Source organism: Parasteatoda tepidariorum, chromosome 1 (genome assembly GCF_043381705.1).
Source record: "Parasteatoda tepidariorum isolate YZ-2023 chromosome 1, CAS_Ptep_4.0, whole genome shotgun sequence".
Taxonomy (NCBI): Eukaryota; Metazoa; Arthropoda; class Arachnida; order Araneae; family Theridiidae; genus Parasteatoda; species Parasteatoda tepidariorum.
In genome coordinates, this window is record NC_092204.1 from 113,851 (window position 1) to 131,602 (window position 17,752).

General features: G+C 32.2%; 1 protein-coding gene across 1 annotated transcript in view; it reads left to right on the plus strand.

Moving 5' to 3' along the window:
- Nucleotides 1-282: 282 nt before the first annotated feature.
- The window catches only part of LOC107453634 (ectonucleoside triphosphate diphosphohydrolase 1), a gene marked incomplete in the record, with an annotated part of 39,401 nt that continues 21,931 nt past the window's right edge, over nt 283-17,752 (plus strand). The window contains 5 exon segments of the mRNA XM_043049261.2: nt 283-340; nt 1,729-1,960; nt 7,221-7,405; nt 13,135-13,194; nt 15,316-15,439. Coding sequence (XP_042905195.2) covers nt 1,732-1,960; nt 7,221-7,405; nt 13,135-13,194; nt 15,316-15,439 — 598 coding nt within the window.

Here is a 17,752-nt window from a genome sequence, read left to right on the forward strand (position 1 = left end):
GTGATTTATTATCATGCAGACACCAATAATTTGAATAGTTTATCACCAGAAAAACTTTAAAAAAGGAAACCGACATTTATTGTTCCAATCAAGTATTCAATTCTCATTTACTGTCGAATTTTTTCTTAAACAACCTTCGCACATAAATTAATTTAATGTGATATGCGCTTGAAAGAAATTCCTTTAGATATTTTGTTAAGCTATATTTATTGAAAGGTTAGCATAAGTTGTTTTCCTGACGTAGGGTTTGAAGTTATTTTCGAAAGTAAATAAATATATGCAAAGTTTTTAAGCGATCTAACTATATTTTCTTTTGAATTCAAAGGTCCGAAACAACCTTGTAAGTTATTTTCTTTTCTCAGTAAAAACAACGCTTATTTCGATAGTTTAAAGACATTTTTATCTGGCGTAACATTTCTTTTACGCTTATTCTTGAAAAATTATTAAACAAAAGAATGTGTTATTTCAATATTCAGTGGGTTAATTCATTTCGTGTTATTTCAGTAAAATATAGATTAAGTATTTGATATAGTATTTTGTTGTCCTTGTATAAACCGCATTTGCGTCGATGAGTTCATTCGAAGGACGATTTTATAAGTCGAAATCTTTCAATTTTAACTTAAATAAAAACTCTAACAAATGATATGAACTTAGTCTAAATGAATCATCAACGTTGATTTTAATTTTTAAACCTTAGCTGTCTCTTTACTTTAAAATAATATTTAAATGATGGTAAGCATTAATTTATTTAATATGTATTACTACACTGACGTAAGGAATGAAGAGAAATTTGCAGACTGGGTCGATTATCTCTAGAGATCTACTGGAGTGATTTTAATGATCTGTACATACAAAGCAAAAAACCATTCAACAGACGCATGATCGTGCATAACACTCCTTGGTGTCGGAAGGTATGAAATTGCTGCAGGGCAATTGCCATAGGAAATGATAAACTGTCTTATTTCAAGCATGAAATCACGGTGTCTGTAAGAGGTATCAGTGATTTCACATTTTAATGTTACTAAGAAAAAATATTCTCATAGGTACTGTGGGAAAATAACCATGTAATTGCAAAAGGAACAATTTCTTATTGGAGGAAGAATCTTTTGAAATAAAACTATAGTTAATTGATGACTATATGAAGCATATTTAATTATTCAATTTAAGATAATTAGATTTTTTTGTTTGTCTATTCTGCAACCGCTGTTTCATAACTCCAACAAGTGATCAAGCGCGTCTATTACAATTGTTGAATGGTTATTTCTTTTGCATTGCCTCAATGTATGACCATTTTTTTTTATAACCATCGTTGAAAAGCCGACCCAATTTTTTGGGCTTACGACTACTGATGTTCAACTCCTTGAACTTCTGCATCAAGTCTTCGTGGAGGACTTTTTGATGGAACTAACCAGCATTTGCGTTACAAGGAGAGGAAGACATTGCCTCAACGTATCATTAAAATCGGCCCAGTAGTTCTGGAGATAATTAACCCAGTCAGATCTTCATTTCTTACGCCAGTGTATGTAAGAACTAATACTTATAAAATAATGCAGTAACAAAATAATAAGATGCAAAAAAGTTTGAATTTCAAAGTGGGAATGTCAACATTAAGTGTGCAAAAAGTTAAATCCCAGCATGTTTCTCGGAGTTGAAAGGTATTAATCAATTACGATAAATAATCTTTTTAGTAGAAAGAAAAAAACAGTGGCCATCCATTCTCTCATATAGGTAATGCTTGTCCATCTTGAGCCCTATCCTCCGTCTGTGGAGACGCCCCCCATGATGGTGGACGTGGATCAAGATTTGACCGTAGAAGACCTCATCACTTTGTATTGCCATGAGAATGTGAGGGCAGGAAAAGAGATTATCGTCTGGAATGGAAACGCACCCCTTCCAATGGAGAAGACGCTGCTGCAATTAAGAATACCCAATGGTCACACACTCAGAATTGGATTCAAAGGTTTGTCAGAATTTATTACCCTAAATGACCATTTAAAGCATAATACATAAATACCATTAACACATTTTGTTTTATCTCTATCTGAAAAGAGAGAGAAAAGAAAAATTCCTTTTTTACCTTACATTTCGTCTGATTGTTGTGCAAAAACTGATCCTATGTTATACGGCGACTGTCTGCAGGTCGCCACATTGTTTAGTATCATTATCTTTAAGTAAATATAGAATTATTATTAATATTTAATAATATTCTGCATATCCCATGAGTCATCGCAGATAAGAGAGTTCGCCTTCCAATGAGGTGAAACTGAATCCCGGCGATGGTTGGTAGATACGAATTCCTCATCCGGTTTGCACCGACCACAGTGCTGACGTGAAATATCCTCCGTGGTAGACGGATCATGGGTTAGAGTCCCCTTGCCGTCAGGCTAACTGTGTAAGGTTCTCGTGATCTTCCTCTCCTTGTAACGTGATCTTCCTCTCCTATAACGTGAATGCGGGTGAGTTCCATCAAAAAGTCCACGAAGGCAAATTTCTTCCAATATTTGATCCAGGAGTTTCCTTGTCTTCTGAATTGGATTGACAAGGGTACGGGGTTGAACATTAGTTAGTAGCAGTAAACCCTAAATTGGGTCGGTTATTCAACGACAGTTATAAAATAAAATAACATTCTGAAAATAATTTTATTTCAAGCTTAAAATTTATTTTACCTTTAGAAACGAATTTTTTACGAAAACTAATCCAAAGAAAAATTTTACATTATCAACGGATATGAATTATTTTTAGCATATTTTTTAGAAAAACTGTTAAAAATGCTACAACTGGTTAGTTTTCAAAATTTCTTAATTTTGCGCAATATCTTATTGTTGCCAAAATTTATTCATTATTCCATATTTTCCTTTTATATAATTTTTCTTTTCCTTTTTGAAGTTGAAAGTTACAAAAAAATGAATGCGTTACCTTAAAATTACCAAGGCTTTGACCTAAAAATAAGAATGCTAGAATTACAAATTATAATTCGGAAAACTCAAGAGTGGTCAGAGTGTTACAAACATAGATCATATTTTATTTCATTTTTTTAATGGGTGAAATAAAGAAATTATTCATTAAAATAGGACTAAACGCACTACTAGTGAAAATAGTTGCATTCAATTACTTATCTAACTTATTTTTTTCATAAATTTTAAAGAAAAAATATTGAAACTTAATAAAAACGAAATCGGTCAAATAGCTCTTGATAAATCAAACTTTAAATAAACCACTGTTATTAAAATCTTATATTTCAGAAACTATTCGACAGATTGCGCTCAAATTTCATTTTTAACTACTTAAAAGTGCATTCATTAAAATTATGTAAAAATGTGCCTCACAATTTAAAAACTTTTTAACCATTTTTAAATAAAATAATGAAAAATAATAACTATTAAAAATTATTATTATTTTTTCTGCATGGAAATATCTTTATGTAAACTAATCTTATAATTGTGTAGAAAAGTGTTTAGATTCTTTTGAAAAGTTTTTCGAAGTATGGCAAAATACGGAAAAATTTACATTAAGGGTTCCAAACTTTTGATCTCTTTGATTTGAAATACTTAAATAATTATTTTGAAACTTTAGAAGTGTTTAAGTAACGCCCATACTTATCAATAAAGTTCGAACTTTAAGAGGTTTGAGGGCCATAAATTAAGATCAGAAATGAATGTTTTTGAACACCCTATGCTAAAAAACACAGCGATGAGCTTGTAACTCTCGTCTATTACGTTGATTACCATATAAATTAACTGCACATAATTTCGTAAACTTTGCTAAAATTTTCATGGAGATGAGAATATTTTCATGAAAAACCATTATTCTTTTACTTATGCTTCCCTACTATAACTGCAGAAATATTCAATGAAATATACTAAAGTTTTTTGAGTAATATTTAATTAATGTAAAAATATCATTTTGAAATATTGAAAAAAAAAATCGTCAAAAATTGCACAAGTTATGGGTTTTTAAAATAATCCCTGCTCGGAAAATATTTAACATTTTTATCATGATTCTGCTTAAAATCGTATCTGGACAACAATAAAAAAATACGATTTATATATTTTAAAAATGTAAAAAGTTTGCATCAGATGTCTACGCTTTTGTACTTTTTTTTTTATTGAAAGCTCTAAATTATAAGGGGTTTTTCACAAATTTCATTTTGTATCAAAAAACAAAATTTCATAATAAAAATTAATATAATTAATGTAATTTCAGAATAATAATTAATTAATTACACCCTAAAATGATGGTCTGGACAACACGTGATGAAATTAGGAAATAAGACATTAATATAAAACATAATTTAATATGGTCTCTGGTCCTTTATAATAGCCATGTCATTTTGAATAAATCCTGTTTAATTTAACAAAATTAAAATTGTGGAAAACCCCTTTACCATTCGAAACTTTCTTTCCAAAATAATATGAACAAATTAAAAAATTGCTAGAAACTTTAAAAATTTTCAAGCCATTCAAATCGGAATTTTTAAAGTTATGAAAAATACTGTTCAAAACAAAATGAAAAAAAAATTTTTTAGTAAATGTTTTTCTTCCATGTGTTGTAAGAAAAAATTACTTTAAATACTCATATCTTGCGCAATTTTTAACAATATTTTTTTTCAAATTTTAGAATTACGCTTTTATTATTAACTGAAAATTTCCCTTAAAATTTTGTTTAATTTTATTGATTATTTCTGCAGTTATTGTAAGGAAACGTAAATAAAAAATAAAAAAAACGTTTTTAAAACGAAATTTTGTGCAGTTATTTCACATCATAATCAACTTAATTTACATCAGTTAGAAGCATTGTGTTGTATTTTATAGCAAAAACATTCTTTTCCGTTTGTAATTTATTGCCGGACCTCAAACTTCAGGAATTTTTAAACTTTATTCATATGTATGAGAAATCGTTTGACTTAAACAGTTCTAAAGTGTCAAAATATTTCTATAAGTAATTCTTTTCCTCTCCATAATTTTGTACAATCCCTGTATTTTGAGGGTCGGTCCAAATTCGTCGAAAAAAAGGTCTGATTATTCAACGAAAGAACGTTTTTAAGAGTGTGCGATTTTGTTACTTAAAATATTGTCTTCATTAATTAGTTGGCATATTTAGTGCTAGACCCACGGGCCATTAAGATTGAATACGAGAATGGGATAGCCTGGCTGGTAGGGCTCATGTCCAAGAGTTCGTGGGTTCGATCTCCGCCTGCCGAAGATTCCCTGTGTGGTGACTGATGCACGTTAAATCTGTCGAGTTACAAAGTCAAAATGATGTTTGAAATATCGGAAAAGATGTGAAATCACTCAGCGAGCGCAAGGTCTGGGCTGTAGGGAGGGGTGGTTCAAAACTTCCCAACCAAAAGAGTCCAATAAAACTGGAATCTGATCTGCGGAGAGAGAGAATCATTGTCATAGAGTAGCAAAATTCCCTTTCGGCTACATCAGGGAATTTTGCGACATCACAAATCTGCCATTGAATGTATGCAGCAGGCAGGGGACTAAAAACGCATCACTGGCGGTATCTCGTGCTTGACGGGTGATTTGTTAAATTTGAACATTTTAAAGACACAAAACTGACTGCACAGCTACAACTGAGCACAGTTGTTTCAAAGGAATGCTGCGACGAGGCACAAGCACTCGTCACCTATTAGTGTACAAAATAAAAAGGCTCTTCGTGTACAAAAACAACCCTCATATTAATATCTAGTACAGGCATCTTGCTTCCGCTCAATCAAAGTTGTACATAAAATCATTACTTTTATCCTTATTGTCTGTGTTCTTTCAATTAAGAGTAAAAGAAAGTACACGCTGCCTAACGTAGAAAATATTCGATTTTGCGAATAAATAAATAATAGTGGATATTAGTTTTTTCGAAACACACTCAGACACACACTATACAACATTTGAAGATGCAGTATTAAGTTTGAGAAATTTAGTGAAGGGAATGCAATAAGATCAGAATATTGTACACTATTGACAAAATTATGTCTAGTGTATGTATTTGCGTCTTGTGTGCTGGATATTGCTTGAATATTCACAAAATAACTTTCATAAAAATTTCCAATTACTGAAGTACGAGATTTGTGTTAGGTATTACCTGGGCAAACAGATATTTAGGACATTTCTTCTAGATTTTGGAATATCCAGCTCTGCAAGAAGGAGATAAAGATATTTTAAGGATGCTTGTGACATTATGGTTATTTTCAAAAGGAATCTAAACAAATGATATGTAGCAAAAACAAACTAAAGTTGCAACTTAGAATTCGCTGAACTGAAAGTGAATTATATTTTCTTTGAAAGCGCGATTTTATAATTATTATATTTTTTTTTGTTTAGATGAGAGTCAGAACTTAAATTTTAACTGCAGTGCTTATTGTTTTTTGATAGGCATTTGTAAAAACATGTTTTTATTCTTGCCTCTAGAGTCTTTTTTTTTTATTACTTCAAAGTTTTGCAACGCAGTGTGAGTGCTGCAGTCAAGTAAAATCTAACGCAAGATTGTTAAAAAAAACATAAAAAGAAAAGATATAAAAATACATATAAAGTCAGAAATGCAGCAGAAAACAACAAAGATATGTGTGTTAGCAGGAGACATCAGGGGACACACCTTTCTGTTGTCAGACCCAAAAACTGAAAGTGCCCCGAGGCCACATAATGGAAAAAACAAATAAGAAAAATCAATTAGAAAAATTGAAATGTAAATGCAAAGAAAAATTAGTGAAAACAATCTCGATTTAAAAGTACACATAGTAAGTCTTAATAATGACTTAAAAGCACACAGAGTAAGACTTAATAAAGAGACGCCCTCATATAGGAAACATAAATAAAGATAAAGTTACAGTTAGAATAACCACATCAAACTAAAATATAAATTGCCAAATCATGCAGAAAACTTTAAAAATAAATAAAAATTTTGAAAATTTTCAAAACTGAAACAAAAAAAAATTCAATTCGTATTATTTTTTAATCTAATTTATTTTCTTTCTTAATTAAAACAAAAACAAATTTGGATTGGACTGCTTTAAACGCTTTTCTATTTTGATTTTTTTTTAAAATGTTACCTATTTTGTCTTTTTCTGAATTTGTAAATTAATTTCATTCTTTGATTAGATTTATTATTGACTCGCCTCGCTTCAAATGACAAATTTTTTTTTTTTTTTGTTCCATACTTTTGCTACATCTAAAAATTAGTTTGGTCTTATTTTTTCAACTACATTTGGTGCTTCTTTTTAGAACTGAATGAAAATGTTTGTTTAGATGAAGAAGTTGAGCAAAGATCAGAGAAGAAGAAATGGATTCAAATGGCGATGGCTGTCGGAATAGTTAGTGTCATACTCATCGTCATTTTAGCATTGAGCATGTATTTCTTTTTCGAACACAAGAATAAACCGAAAAAAGAATCCTTCCTAGAAGAAACTGTAAGAATCTCTATTTTCTTATCACGTCTCTGTTTTTAGGGTAGATAGGTACTCTGTTTACGTTGAACTAGGGCTCATCAATGGGCTATTGGCGACGATCTGGGAATCATGCCATCGTAATATTTTGATCCTCTGCAGAAAGGATCGACCCTCAGCTTTGGTAAGCCGACGACCCGCGAGCAAAGTCGAGCACTTTACGGTAGAACAGTTTAACGAGGACCGATTCCGCGCACCCTCGGTCCCTACACTGGCTGATGGAAATTGTCACCCACCCGCTTACTGACCGTAACCAGTGACCATTCACTTCTGTGTTCTACTGAGAACCGTGTCTTTACGATCAGTTCACTGACCTGCTTTTAGGAAAATAAATAAACAAAATTCTCGGGATGATTCAACCATGGATCAACAACTGCTATCACTACAGAAGCATCCTTTCTTCCAGAGAACTTTGATTAAACGCTCGTTTTTCTCTCCATCCACTTGATTTTGGCCAGGATTATTTGAAAAAAGCAGATTCACATTTTTCCGATGTTTTAAATTGGCTCTGCTTTTTGCATCGCCAGTGCGGTTTTCAGGAGAACTCCTCCTGACATCAGTCTCGCATCGTAGCGGGTACCATGGTTACGAGTAAAAGTCACTTCGAATAGGGGGTGAATCGTGTAAGGGTCGTTTCACCGAATCCCTCTGATTCCCCCTTCGTATCGGCGTGGTAGTGATCTATTACCATACAATCGACCAATCCATAAACTATATTGGCAGTCTTTATCACTTCAGGGTGTGCGATGATAATCGCCAAATGAGGGAAGGCTTATGGAAAGGAATAGCTCTTTCGTAAAGAATGACCAGTATATTCGTTTGCAGTCGTCTGTTGCAGAAGTCAACTCAGGGGGGGGGGAGATGTGTGCTTTATTAATACACTTGTTGATAATTTGATTGAAATAAAAAAAGAAACTAAATCTGAAAACAGTTTTTTTTTAAAGTTTCTATCATATGCACAGTTATACCTTCTTTTTTTTCTTTCACTTGCCCCTGTTTGTTATTTCCTAAAAATAAAATTCTATTTTTAAAACGAATTCAAAAAAGGTTATATCCTAAAAACAAGATAATACGCTGATCAAGGGTAAATAACTTCAATTAAATATTATTTTTTATTTAATTTAATAATGATCGAAAAATTTCGAATTATTAGGTATACAATTTTTTGCATCAGTTTGAAGAATTTAATTTTACACGGCGAAATAAAAAAATTGTACAAAATCGGTCGACTAATTCCTAAGAAATCACATTTTAAATGCAATATATCCTTGATGACTTTCAGTTGAAGGGTCGCTAAAAAAATTCGAGAAAGCGAGTTTTTGAGTTAACAAGTTCAGAACTAAATATTTTCTAATGAGTAAAAAAAATATAGTTATTTTAAAATATTATTCTGAAAAGTAGAATCATGAAACATAAGAATAACTACTTTTAAATATGTATGTAATGATAGTTGATAAGTATAAATACAGCAATGATAATTTTATTTTTGAAAGTAAGACAGGAACAATTAGGCATTAAATAAAAAAGAATCGGTTTACAATGAACTTACATTGTGAATTTTCCAAAAAAATACATTTTCTATTTCGAAAAAAAACTCGATATAGTAAAGTTTTGAGAAGAAATCCTTCAGATATATAATTCCAAAGGGAAAAACATTTTTTTGACATAACAATGTTTTCTAGATATCTAAATTTGAAATATTGAGAGTATACTGAATCTGACTTTTTTGAAATTCATTCAGCTATTAATTTTTTGAAGTTATTAATCAGAATGTTTAACAATGCTTCGATAAAAACTTTTAAATTATTTAATTACTTTGAAAATTATTATTTTTGCTCTCAGTACTCAAACTTATAGTTTCTTTCTTTTCCACTCTGATTTGAATCAATGATTTTTTTAAACCGATTAAGTGACATAAATCTCAATTTTAATCGTTTGATTCAAAACGTTGACATGGCGACATTCTAAGCAATTTTTGATAGCAAAATATGAGCATAATAGGCAGAATAATGCCCAAGAAATAAAAAATGTGAGTTTTAAATATTTTTTTCATAAAAAATTCAGTTATATGATCTATAAAAAATAATTTTCCGGGATTACCTTATTTTACTTAAAACACTTGACACTTTACAATTCAATTTTTTCAATCATTATTAAATTGAACAAAAAAAATATTATTTTTGTATTTTAATTTAATTTTTAATAAAGGAGTTTTTCAAGGGCACGAAAAAACTTACTTATTTCTATAAAAATAACAAAAAGGACAAAATGTAAAAATAACACCAACGGCATTAAACTATCTAAAATAGTTGCTTTAACACTAAAAAATAAAAAATAGCAGTTTTGAGAAATTATTGAAATTACGTATGAAAATTATTCATAATTACATAGAAATTTGTATGCGTTTTTTATTTAATGTTTCCTGAAAATTGTGTTCCTGAAAATTTTGCTGCGTCTGATTTTAGATTAATTTTCATTTTAAAATATAAAATAAAGATTTACTGAACTTTTCCGTGAATTTTTGTTCAAGTGATTTCCCTTCGCTTATTCATGGTTGACGAACCCTTAAAAACATTATTTTCCAATGTCACTCGCTATTGAACTTCCGATGTTGGTAACAACTCCAGAAGGAAGTGTCTCAAATTCTCCTCATTTAATTAAAAATTTCTTTTCCAAAAATTAAGGCCCACCATCTTCTCTTTAAGAGAATAAAATTTCTTTACTGAGAAATCGAGCGACGAGAATCGACAATTGACAATAATGGATTTGCCATATATATTAAGACACATAATAATGTGCATACGTTGTTAGTAACTTACGAACGACTTTTCTCAAACAAGTTAACATAGACATCGATATCAGTCACTACAATAGCGATCTAGTTCTTGTTTCAATTTTCGATTTATGGAGCATGCGCAGCGAATCCTTATGAAAGAGGCACGATTTATCATTAATAATATTGGCGAGATTTTTGACTACATATTATCATGCCAAAGATAACCCCTTTAGTTCTTTTCGTTGTGAGGAAACATGCCCCAGGTGTTCTTTTCAAAAAATTGGGATGCCGGTATTTTCGATGAAACGACCCCAGAACCGGGGGGTGGGTTAATAGTTTTGATTTGATCTTGGTATGGGTCAGCGTGAGTGAACCAATCTCCATTGCAGCTCCTCCCTTGCCTATTACTTTTAGTCTGGAGAAGTTCTCCTCAAAGCCACACAATAATTGTGCTGTTGAAGTGCTTAATCGAAAATCTCAGTATTATTTATTTACTTTTTTGAATTGCGGAATTTTTACGAGTAAATGAAATATTAGTTTTATAAAAAATAAGTAACTTCAATACGATCCACTTCAAACAACGCACCCATTCATCAGTACTGAACAACAGACAAATACTGGTACAGATAATGAAGTGCCACCCGAGTGGTTAGCGTGCCTGACTGCGGAGCCATTGGCCGCGGGTTCGAATCCTGCTCAGGGCATGGATCTTTCTTTCTTTCTTTCTCTGTCCTTTCTCCTTTGTGTGACTGTGACCCGCCCTATAAACGGGTTTGTGGTTGCGTGACGTGGGCGACGCTGCTCCACCGCCACAGGTGCCCACTGGGTAATGAGAAGAGAGTAGCAGTTCTGGCATTCCTGTGGCTAATGGGACAAACCCCAAGTGCCCGCCATTAAAAAAAAAAAAAAAACAGTGAAGCTAAAATGATTCCAATGTTGTGTTTTTTTTTTATTTAATATTATTTGTTACTCGGTTGCTTTGCGTTATTTGATGAAGCAAAATCATATTTTTAACATTTCATCTCATGAAAATAAAGATGAACTGTATTCCGCATCATGTGACACAACGCTGTTGCTCAAGGCAACTCATGAAGTTTAAAATTTACTACAGCCGAACTACTTTCTCCCGTACTTATATCTTCGAGGGGTCATAAGAAATTTGTCATAAAAATGTACTGTACTGGTGAAAAAGTAATCGGCACCAAATTTACTCTAAAATGAGTTGTATCTATATAAGAGTATAATTGGTATCTATTAAAATTGCACCCATTACCGTGATGCCAGTAGTGCCGATTACCAAAATTAGACATCATTAGTGTTAATAATAGCATGGCTATTTTTTACGGTATCCCGTAACAAATAAGTACATTTTTCTATTCATTTTTTCTTTTTTGTTCATAGCTAAATTTTTACTTCAATTTGTAATTATTACTAAATTAAATAATCATTCACATCAATAATAATATCGGCGTTTTATTCCGTTTCTCTTCAACGAATTAACTCTATTTTTCCCTTAACTTCTTCATTTAGTTTAGAACTTACTTTTTTATTACCGTTAATTTAAAACTATTTAGTTTTATGAAAACACTTTTTAAAAGCATAACTATAAACAAATAAACAAGTGGTTTCAGATAACCTTAAAGATTAATTATCTGGCCAACAGGTCCGCTTATGCTACCACTATCACGTTGATAATTCAGATAATTTTTATTCATTATACCAGGTTAAATATTAGAGGAGCGCAATAGACAATTTGAATTAGAGCTATAAGCTAAAAAACACCACTGATGTTATTTTAAAAATATTTGACAAAACTGAGTCGCTTATAGTTCACATCAGGTAGCGGGTTCGAATCCCGCTGTAACCCTGGATGTATTCTTTGTGATGTCTTTCTCTGAATTGTTCCATCTGTATTTTCTACTTGACAATGACTTATAAGCCTATATTGAGCACACAAGTCAGCAAATGTATGTAATCTCAATAAAATAAATAAAATATAGTTCACATTAAAACAATTGCTTCCGCTAAGTCAATGAGAAAATTCCATTCCTTAAATGTCTCTAAATTTAAAAATCAGATCAAAAATCCGAAATCGGGCTTCGTAATAAATTTACAAATATACTCAGCTTCATATTCAATTTCGTATTCTTAGAATCTACCGTTTACGCCACAATACAGACGCACAAAGGTTTTAATATGTGTTATATATATTTACGGAGATTGTGTTTCTTTGTAACAATTTTTTTTACGAGGAATTAGGGAAATAGAATGAAAGTGTCTATATTTTCGTCTTCTCAAAAGGAAATTCCTTATTTTATTAAATCTCGAATAAATTCGGGTTTCTTGTAAAACATTTAAAAAGGCTTTCATATTGAATGGGTAAGGCTTGTTAAAATTGTAAAGCTTTAAAGAACTATTTATTTCATTTTTAAAATCATTTGTATCAGAATTACATTTAAAAAGACAATTTAAAAAATTATTCAATAACTTCGAGTTGATGTCTCAGGGGATAGAGCGTTCGCCATCCAATGAGGTGAACCGGGTTCGAATCCAGCGATGGTGGGTCGATACGAATCCGGCTCGAACAGACCACAATGCTGACATAAAATATCCTCATTTGTAGACGGATTGTGAGTCCTCTTACCGTCAGGCTAACCGTGGGAGGTTCTCGTGGTCTTCCTCTCCATGTAACGCAAATGCTGTTAGTTCCATCAAAAAAGTCCTCCGCGAATTTCCTTTAATACTGGATCCAGGAGTTCCCTTGTCTTTTGGATGGGGTTCAACATGGTAGCCGTAAACCCTAAATTGGGTCTATTCAACGAAGGTTATAAAAAAAAATAATAATAACAACTTCGTGCACTCCTGACCATTTTTCTGGATGAGCGGGATAAATCTAATAATTGAATTTCTTTTTCAGACTCTGTTCGGACGGAGTAAAAATCTTAGGTGTGACTCTCCCCAAAATGCATCTCGAAAAGTAAGAAGAATTTCTTTCACAATATTTAAGACATTTTAGGAATTGAATGCAAAACACAATGAAGGAGCTTTCGTTTGATAAAACCTCACAGAACCTACTTAAACCTAATTTCTAAAAGCTTTCTTTAAATTAATGATATTCAGTAATGATACTATTTTTATGTGAAGATAATAATCTTTTTTACCATACATTAGGAATAATATACCATGAATTAGAAATAATTTCCTTTTTTCAAAAATTGGATTCTGAAAAAAGTCATTGAATGCTCATGTGTCTGGTTATTTCTTTATTTGTCTGAGATGGTATCGTAACAGCATAAAATACAATTATGGCAATTTCTTTCTTTACAATGAAAAGATTTCATCTTAATATTACAACATCAGAACAACACAACAAAACTGTAAAACGGATCTAAAAAATAATTCCAAAAATTATTTATTATTTTGTGTTACACTTCTCGGTTGATTATTATATTAAACATCCCATAAAAATAAAGATGAACTGCGTCATCTGGCTATTGCTCGAGACAATGGTATTCAATATCGAGAAACTTTGGAAAATCTATCAAAAAAAATGTACAGTATGGGTACAATAGTAATCAACATCAAATTTACTTTTAAAATACTTTCTACATATATAAGAGTACATTTGGTTGAGTGTATTATTTTGATACGTTTATTTTTCATAATATATTAATGAGAATTGCCAAACGAAAAATGATTATCGTAAGTGTATTGGAACGAGCAATTTTCTTTAAATTTTATTATTGCTTCAAAAGTATCTCAATAATAGCGGCAAAAGTGCTTCATAAATATTTTTTTTTCTCATTACATTCTACTATTGTAAGCAATAAAAGCAACATCTGTGAAATTTAACGTCAACTGATTATAATAATTTTCACTAAGGTCACTTAGAACAAATGTAGCTCCATTTAACAGTTTTTTTTAAACCCATTGGCAAAATGGGTGTTGTTTTGGGTTTGATGACATGCGCACCCTATTTGGACGTCATCACACTTTTCAACTGTGTTCAAGAGTCATAGTAAACAGTGCGCATGCGTCGTCAATGCATGCGTTGCTATAGCAACCGTTGCTGTCTGATAATTTTTTTTAGAATTCTTGTTTATTATTATTTTTATTTTCCCCAAGTGCATTTTTAAGACTTTTCCAATATGTTAATTTTATGTATTTATGTTCTTTATGATGAAATCATTAATAATGGCCGGAGGTTAAATATTCAATAAATATTTGAAAATACATTATGATATGAAAAAAAAAATTCAGACTATCGGATGACAAGAGCACAGCCGTTGTGGTGGTTATAAAATAAAATAATACAATGGATGCAGATTTTGCAACTCATGACTTAAAATGATGTGGCGTTCATGAAAGTCTATTCATGTGTTCACGTATTTCTATATGAAAGGTTTGGAAGAGAGAAAAACATTTAACCAATGAGTAATCTGTGATCTCAATAATGAAGCCACAATTTTCTTTTACTTGTAAACAAAAACATAACTAATAGATTTTATTCTGTCCCAAATTGAGTTGTAACCAATTAACAAAGTAAAGAGAAATTAACTATCATATATACTTTCATAAGCCATAATAAATTCTCAAAGGGTTTATTTAAAGGTAGGTTGGTGGTTATAACAGTTCACATCCCCACTCCACTAGGGAGGGCGTGTGAACAAAACAACGGATGGTTCCGGCAGATCGTTTATGGAACACGTTATTCAGTAAGAGACATGCGAAAACCATCGGTCTCGCATTAAATACAAATAGAAATTGAGTAGAAAGGCTCAGTCTTGTAACCTTACGCATTAATGAAAATCATTTAATGCTTCCTAATATGGAAGTAAAAGAGGGACAAGATTCTAAAAATAACTCCTCCTTTGAAATATAAAACTAATTATTATTCAATGGTATGTATTCAGCCTTGAAGTCCCAAAATAGAATTTCTACATCTATTCTTTACCAAAGACATTTTATGAAAACGCAAGTGTTTTAATGTTGTTAGTAATACAAAAGTATTTATAATTTTTGTATTACATATATATATACAAACAAATTGGTGACGTATATGANTATATATATATATATATATATATATAAATTATAGTTTGGAGTGGTGGTAGATGACGGGGAGTTGAATACATGTGCAGTCCTGTATTCTTGGGATAAATCTCGAGGAAGTGCATCCTGTGTCAGGGAAGAACTGGAATGCTGCATCAAAAACAACAAAGGTAAGTCGATTTTCAAAAAAAAAAATTATTTTTTTGCAATACGTCATTTGAAAATCTGATCAGAAAATAAAATAAAAAGGAATCGCACTTTTCTCTCCTTTGTAAATATCTTTTCATTCAACGCAATAACTGTTATTGCACTACAGTCCCTGGCTTTTGCTTTCGATGTAAACAATAGAGTTTGAAATGGAAAGGGTACTTACCCCTTTCTTAGGTTCTTTTGACGCAAAAGGTTCTGTAAAAGATTTCTTAACAAAATAAACGATCTGGAAGAACATAGATATAGTAAGTAAATTACATAGATATACAAGTAAATTACAGATAAAAAGATATGCCACTGGATGACAACTGACATGCTGCCTTTTTTTTCTTAATTGTATAAAGACAAGAACTCCTAACGCGCATGCGTTAGGAGAGTTCCGTTTTTGGCGGTTGCATTTCCGACATTGCTCCCACCTTGCGTACTTGAAAAAAATATAAAGGAAAGTACGCAATCAAAGTCACATTAGTGTATAAAGTCACAGTTCAAGTCTCTGAACAGGTTTTACTACCCGGCCACATCCGTCTTCTTGTTCTTGACAGTTCGCATTCGAAATCTCCATTGATGCTGACTCTTCAATCAAGGAGAATCTCTCTTCACCTTCTACTTCCAATGGATGAAGTCTTTGGTATGGTCGAACAACTTCTCCATTCATAGTTTTTATTCGTGCAACACTAGAGTTTCTATCAACTCCAGGATAATGTTTCAATATTTTAGCCATAGGCCAGTCTAATCTTTTAGCATTGTCATTTCCTACAAGAACAACTTTAAGGGTGGTGGGGAGTTTGTTTTTTGAATGATTTTTCAATTGACCCAAGTACTCAATATGGAATCTTTTCATTATATCTTCTTTTAATTTCTGGCGAGAGTGGAAGCTTTTATTCAGATGTGCCGAATCATATACGTCTAGTTCAGGTAAACTTCCAAATCGGATTTCTTTCAGAAATAAAGATGGAATTAAAGGATGTAAGTCGTCGACATCTTCGGAAAGATAAGTTAGAGGTCGATTATTTATAATGCTCTCAGCTTCGCCCAAAATGGTATACAGTTCATCAAAATTTAGCCGAGCTCGTCCCAATACTCTTCGCAATATTCATTTGGTCATTCCAATAAGACGCTCCCTCCATCCGCCCCACCACGGGGCCGTAGGAGGGATGAACGTCCACTTAATTCTTTGTATTGAAGCTATTTCTTCGAGTTTTTGCCAGTCGATGGATTGGAAAACATTATAAGCTGCTATAAAGTTTTTGCCGTTGTCAGAGTAGAGAGGAGAGGGTCTTCCTCTTCTGGAAACGAACCTTCGGAAAGCTAGTAAGAAGGTTTCAGTGCTCAGTAATGGAACAAGTTCAATGTGTACTGCTCTGATTATTACACACGTAAATAAGACAAACCAGATTTTTTCTCCATTACTTAAATACAATGGTCCTCCTAAATCTATACCCGTTATTTCAAAAGCAGCAGCGCTTTTCACTCGTTTCTCAGGTAAAGGAGCTGGCAATACCTCTGCATTCTGGACTTTAAATCGTTGGCAATTTATACATCCCCTAATGACTCGACGAATAGTTCCTGTACATTTTATTATCCAGAATTTTTCTCTTAATAGAGTCATTAAGATTTGAACTCCAGCATGACTCAACTTCTTACGATGATGTTCAAGTATCAGCAAATCAACAACAGGATGCTTACCGGAAGCACAATGGGTCGTTTAAAATCATCGGTGTCTTCTCGTTGAGTCTAACGGGTGGTCACTCGAATTACACCAGATTCATCCAATTGTGGTCGTAATGATTTCAAAATAGGATTCGAAACGGCTCTAAAAGCTTCTAATTGTTCAATAAAATTACTTCACCTCTCTCTATTCCTTCAACGGCGAGTGCACCTTTCTATCCTCGGCTTCCTAACATTAAAAAGGAAACGCATCACCCAAGAGATTGTTCTTACAAACTTAGGGTATGAAGAAAACTTGTTTTGATACCATGGTATCTTCTCTGTATTTACAATAGCAGTTTTCTTCTTCTCTTGACTTAAAATTTCCTCGTCCATCTCAATTTGAACTAATTTAGGCCATATTTTCTTCGGATACTTTAGCCATTCTGGGCCCTGTAACCATCTTGATTCAATTAGTTGTTTGATGGTATTACAACGAGACGGTATATCTGCAGGATTATATTTTCCAGGTATGTGATGCCAATCTTTAGGATGGGATACAGTTCGAATTTCATATACTCGATTGGCGACAAAAGTAGCCCAATAATCTTCTCTTTTTTTCCACC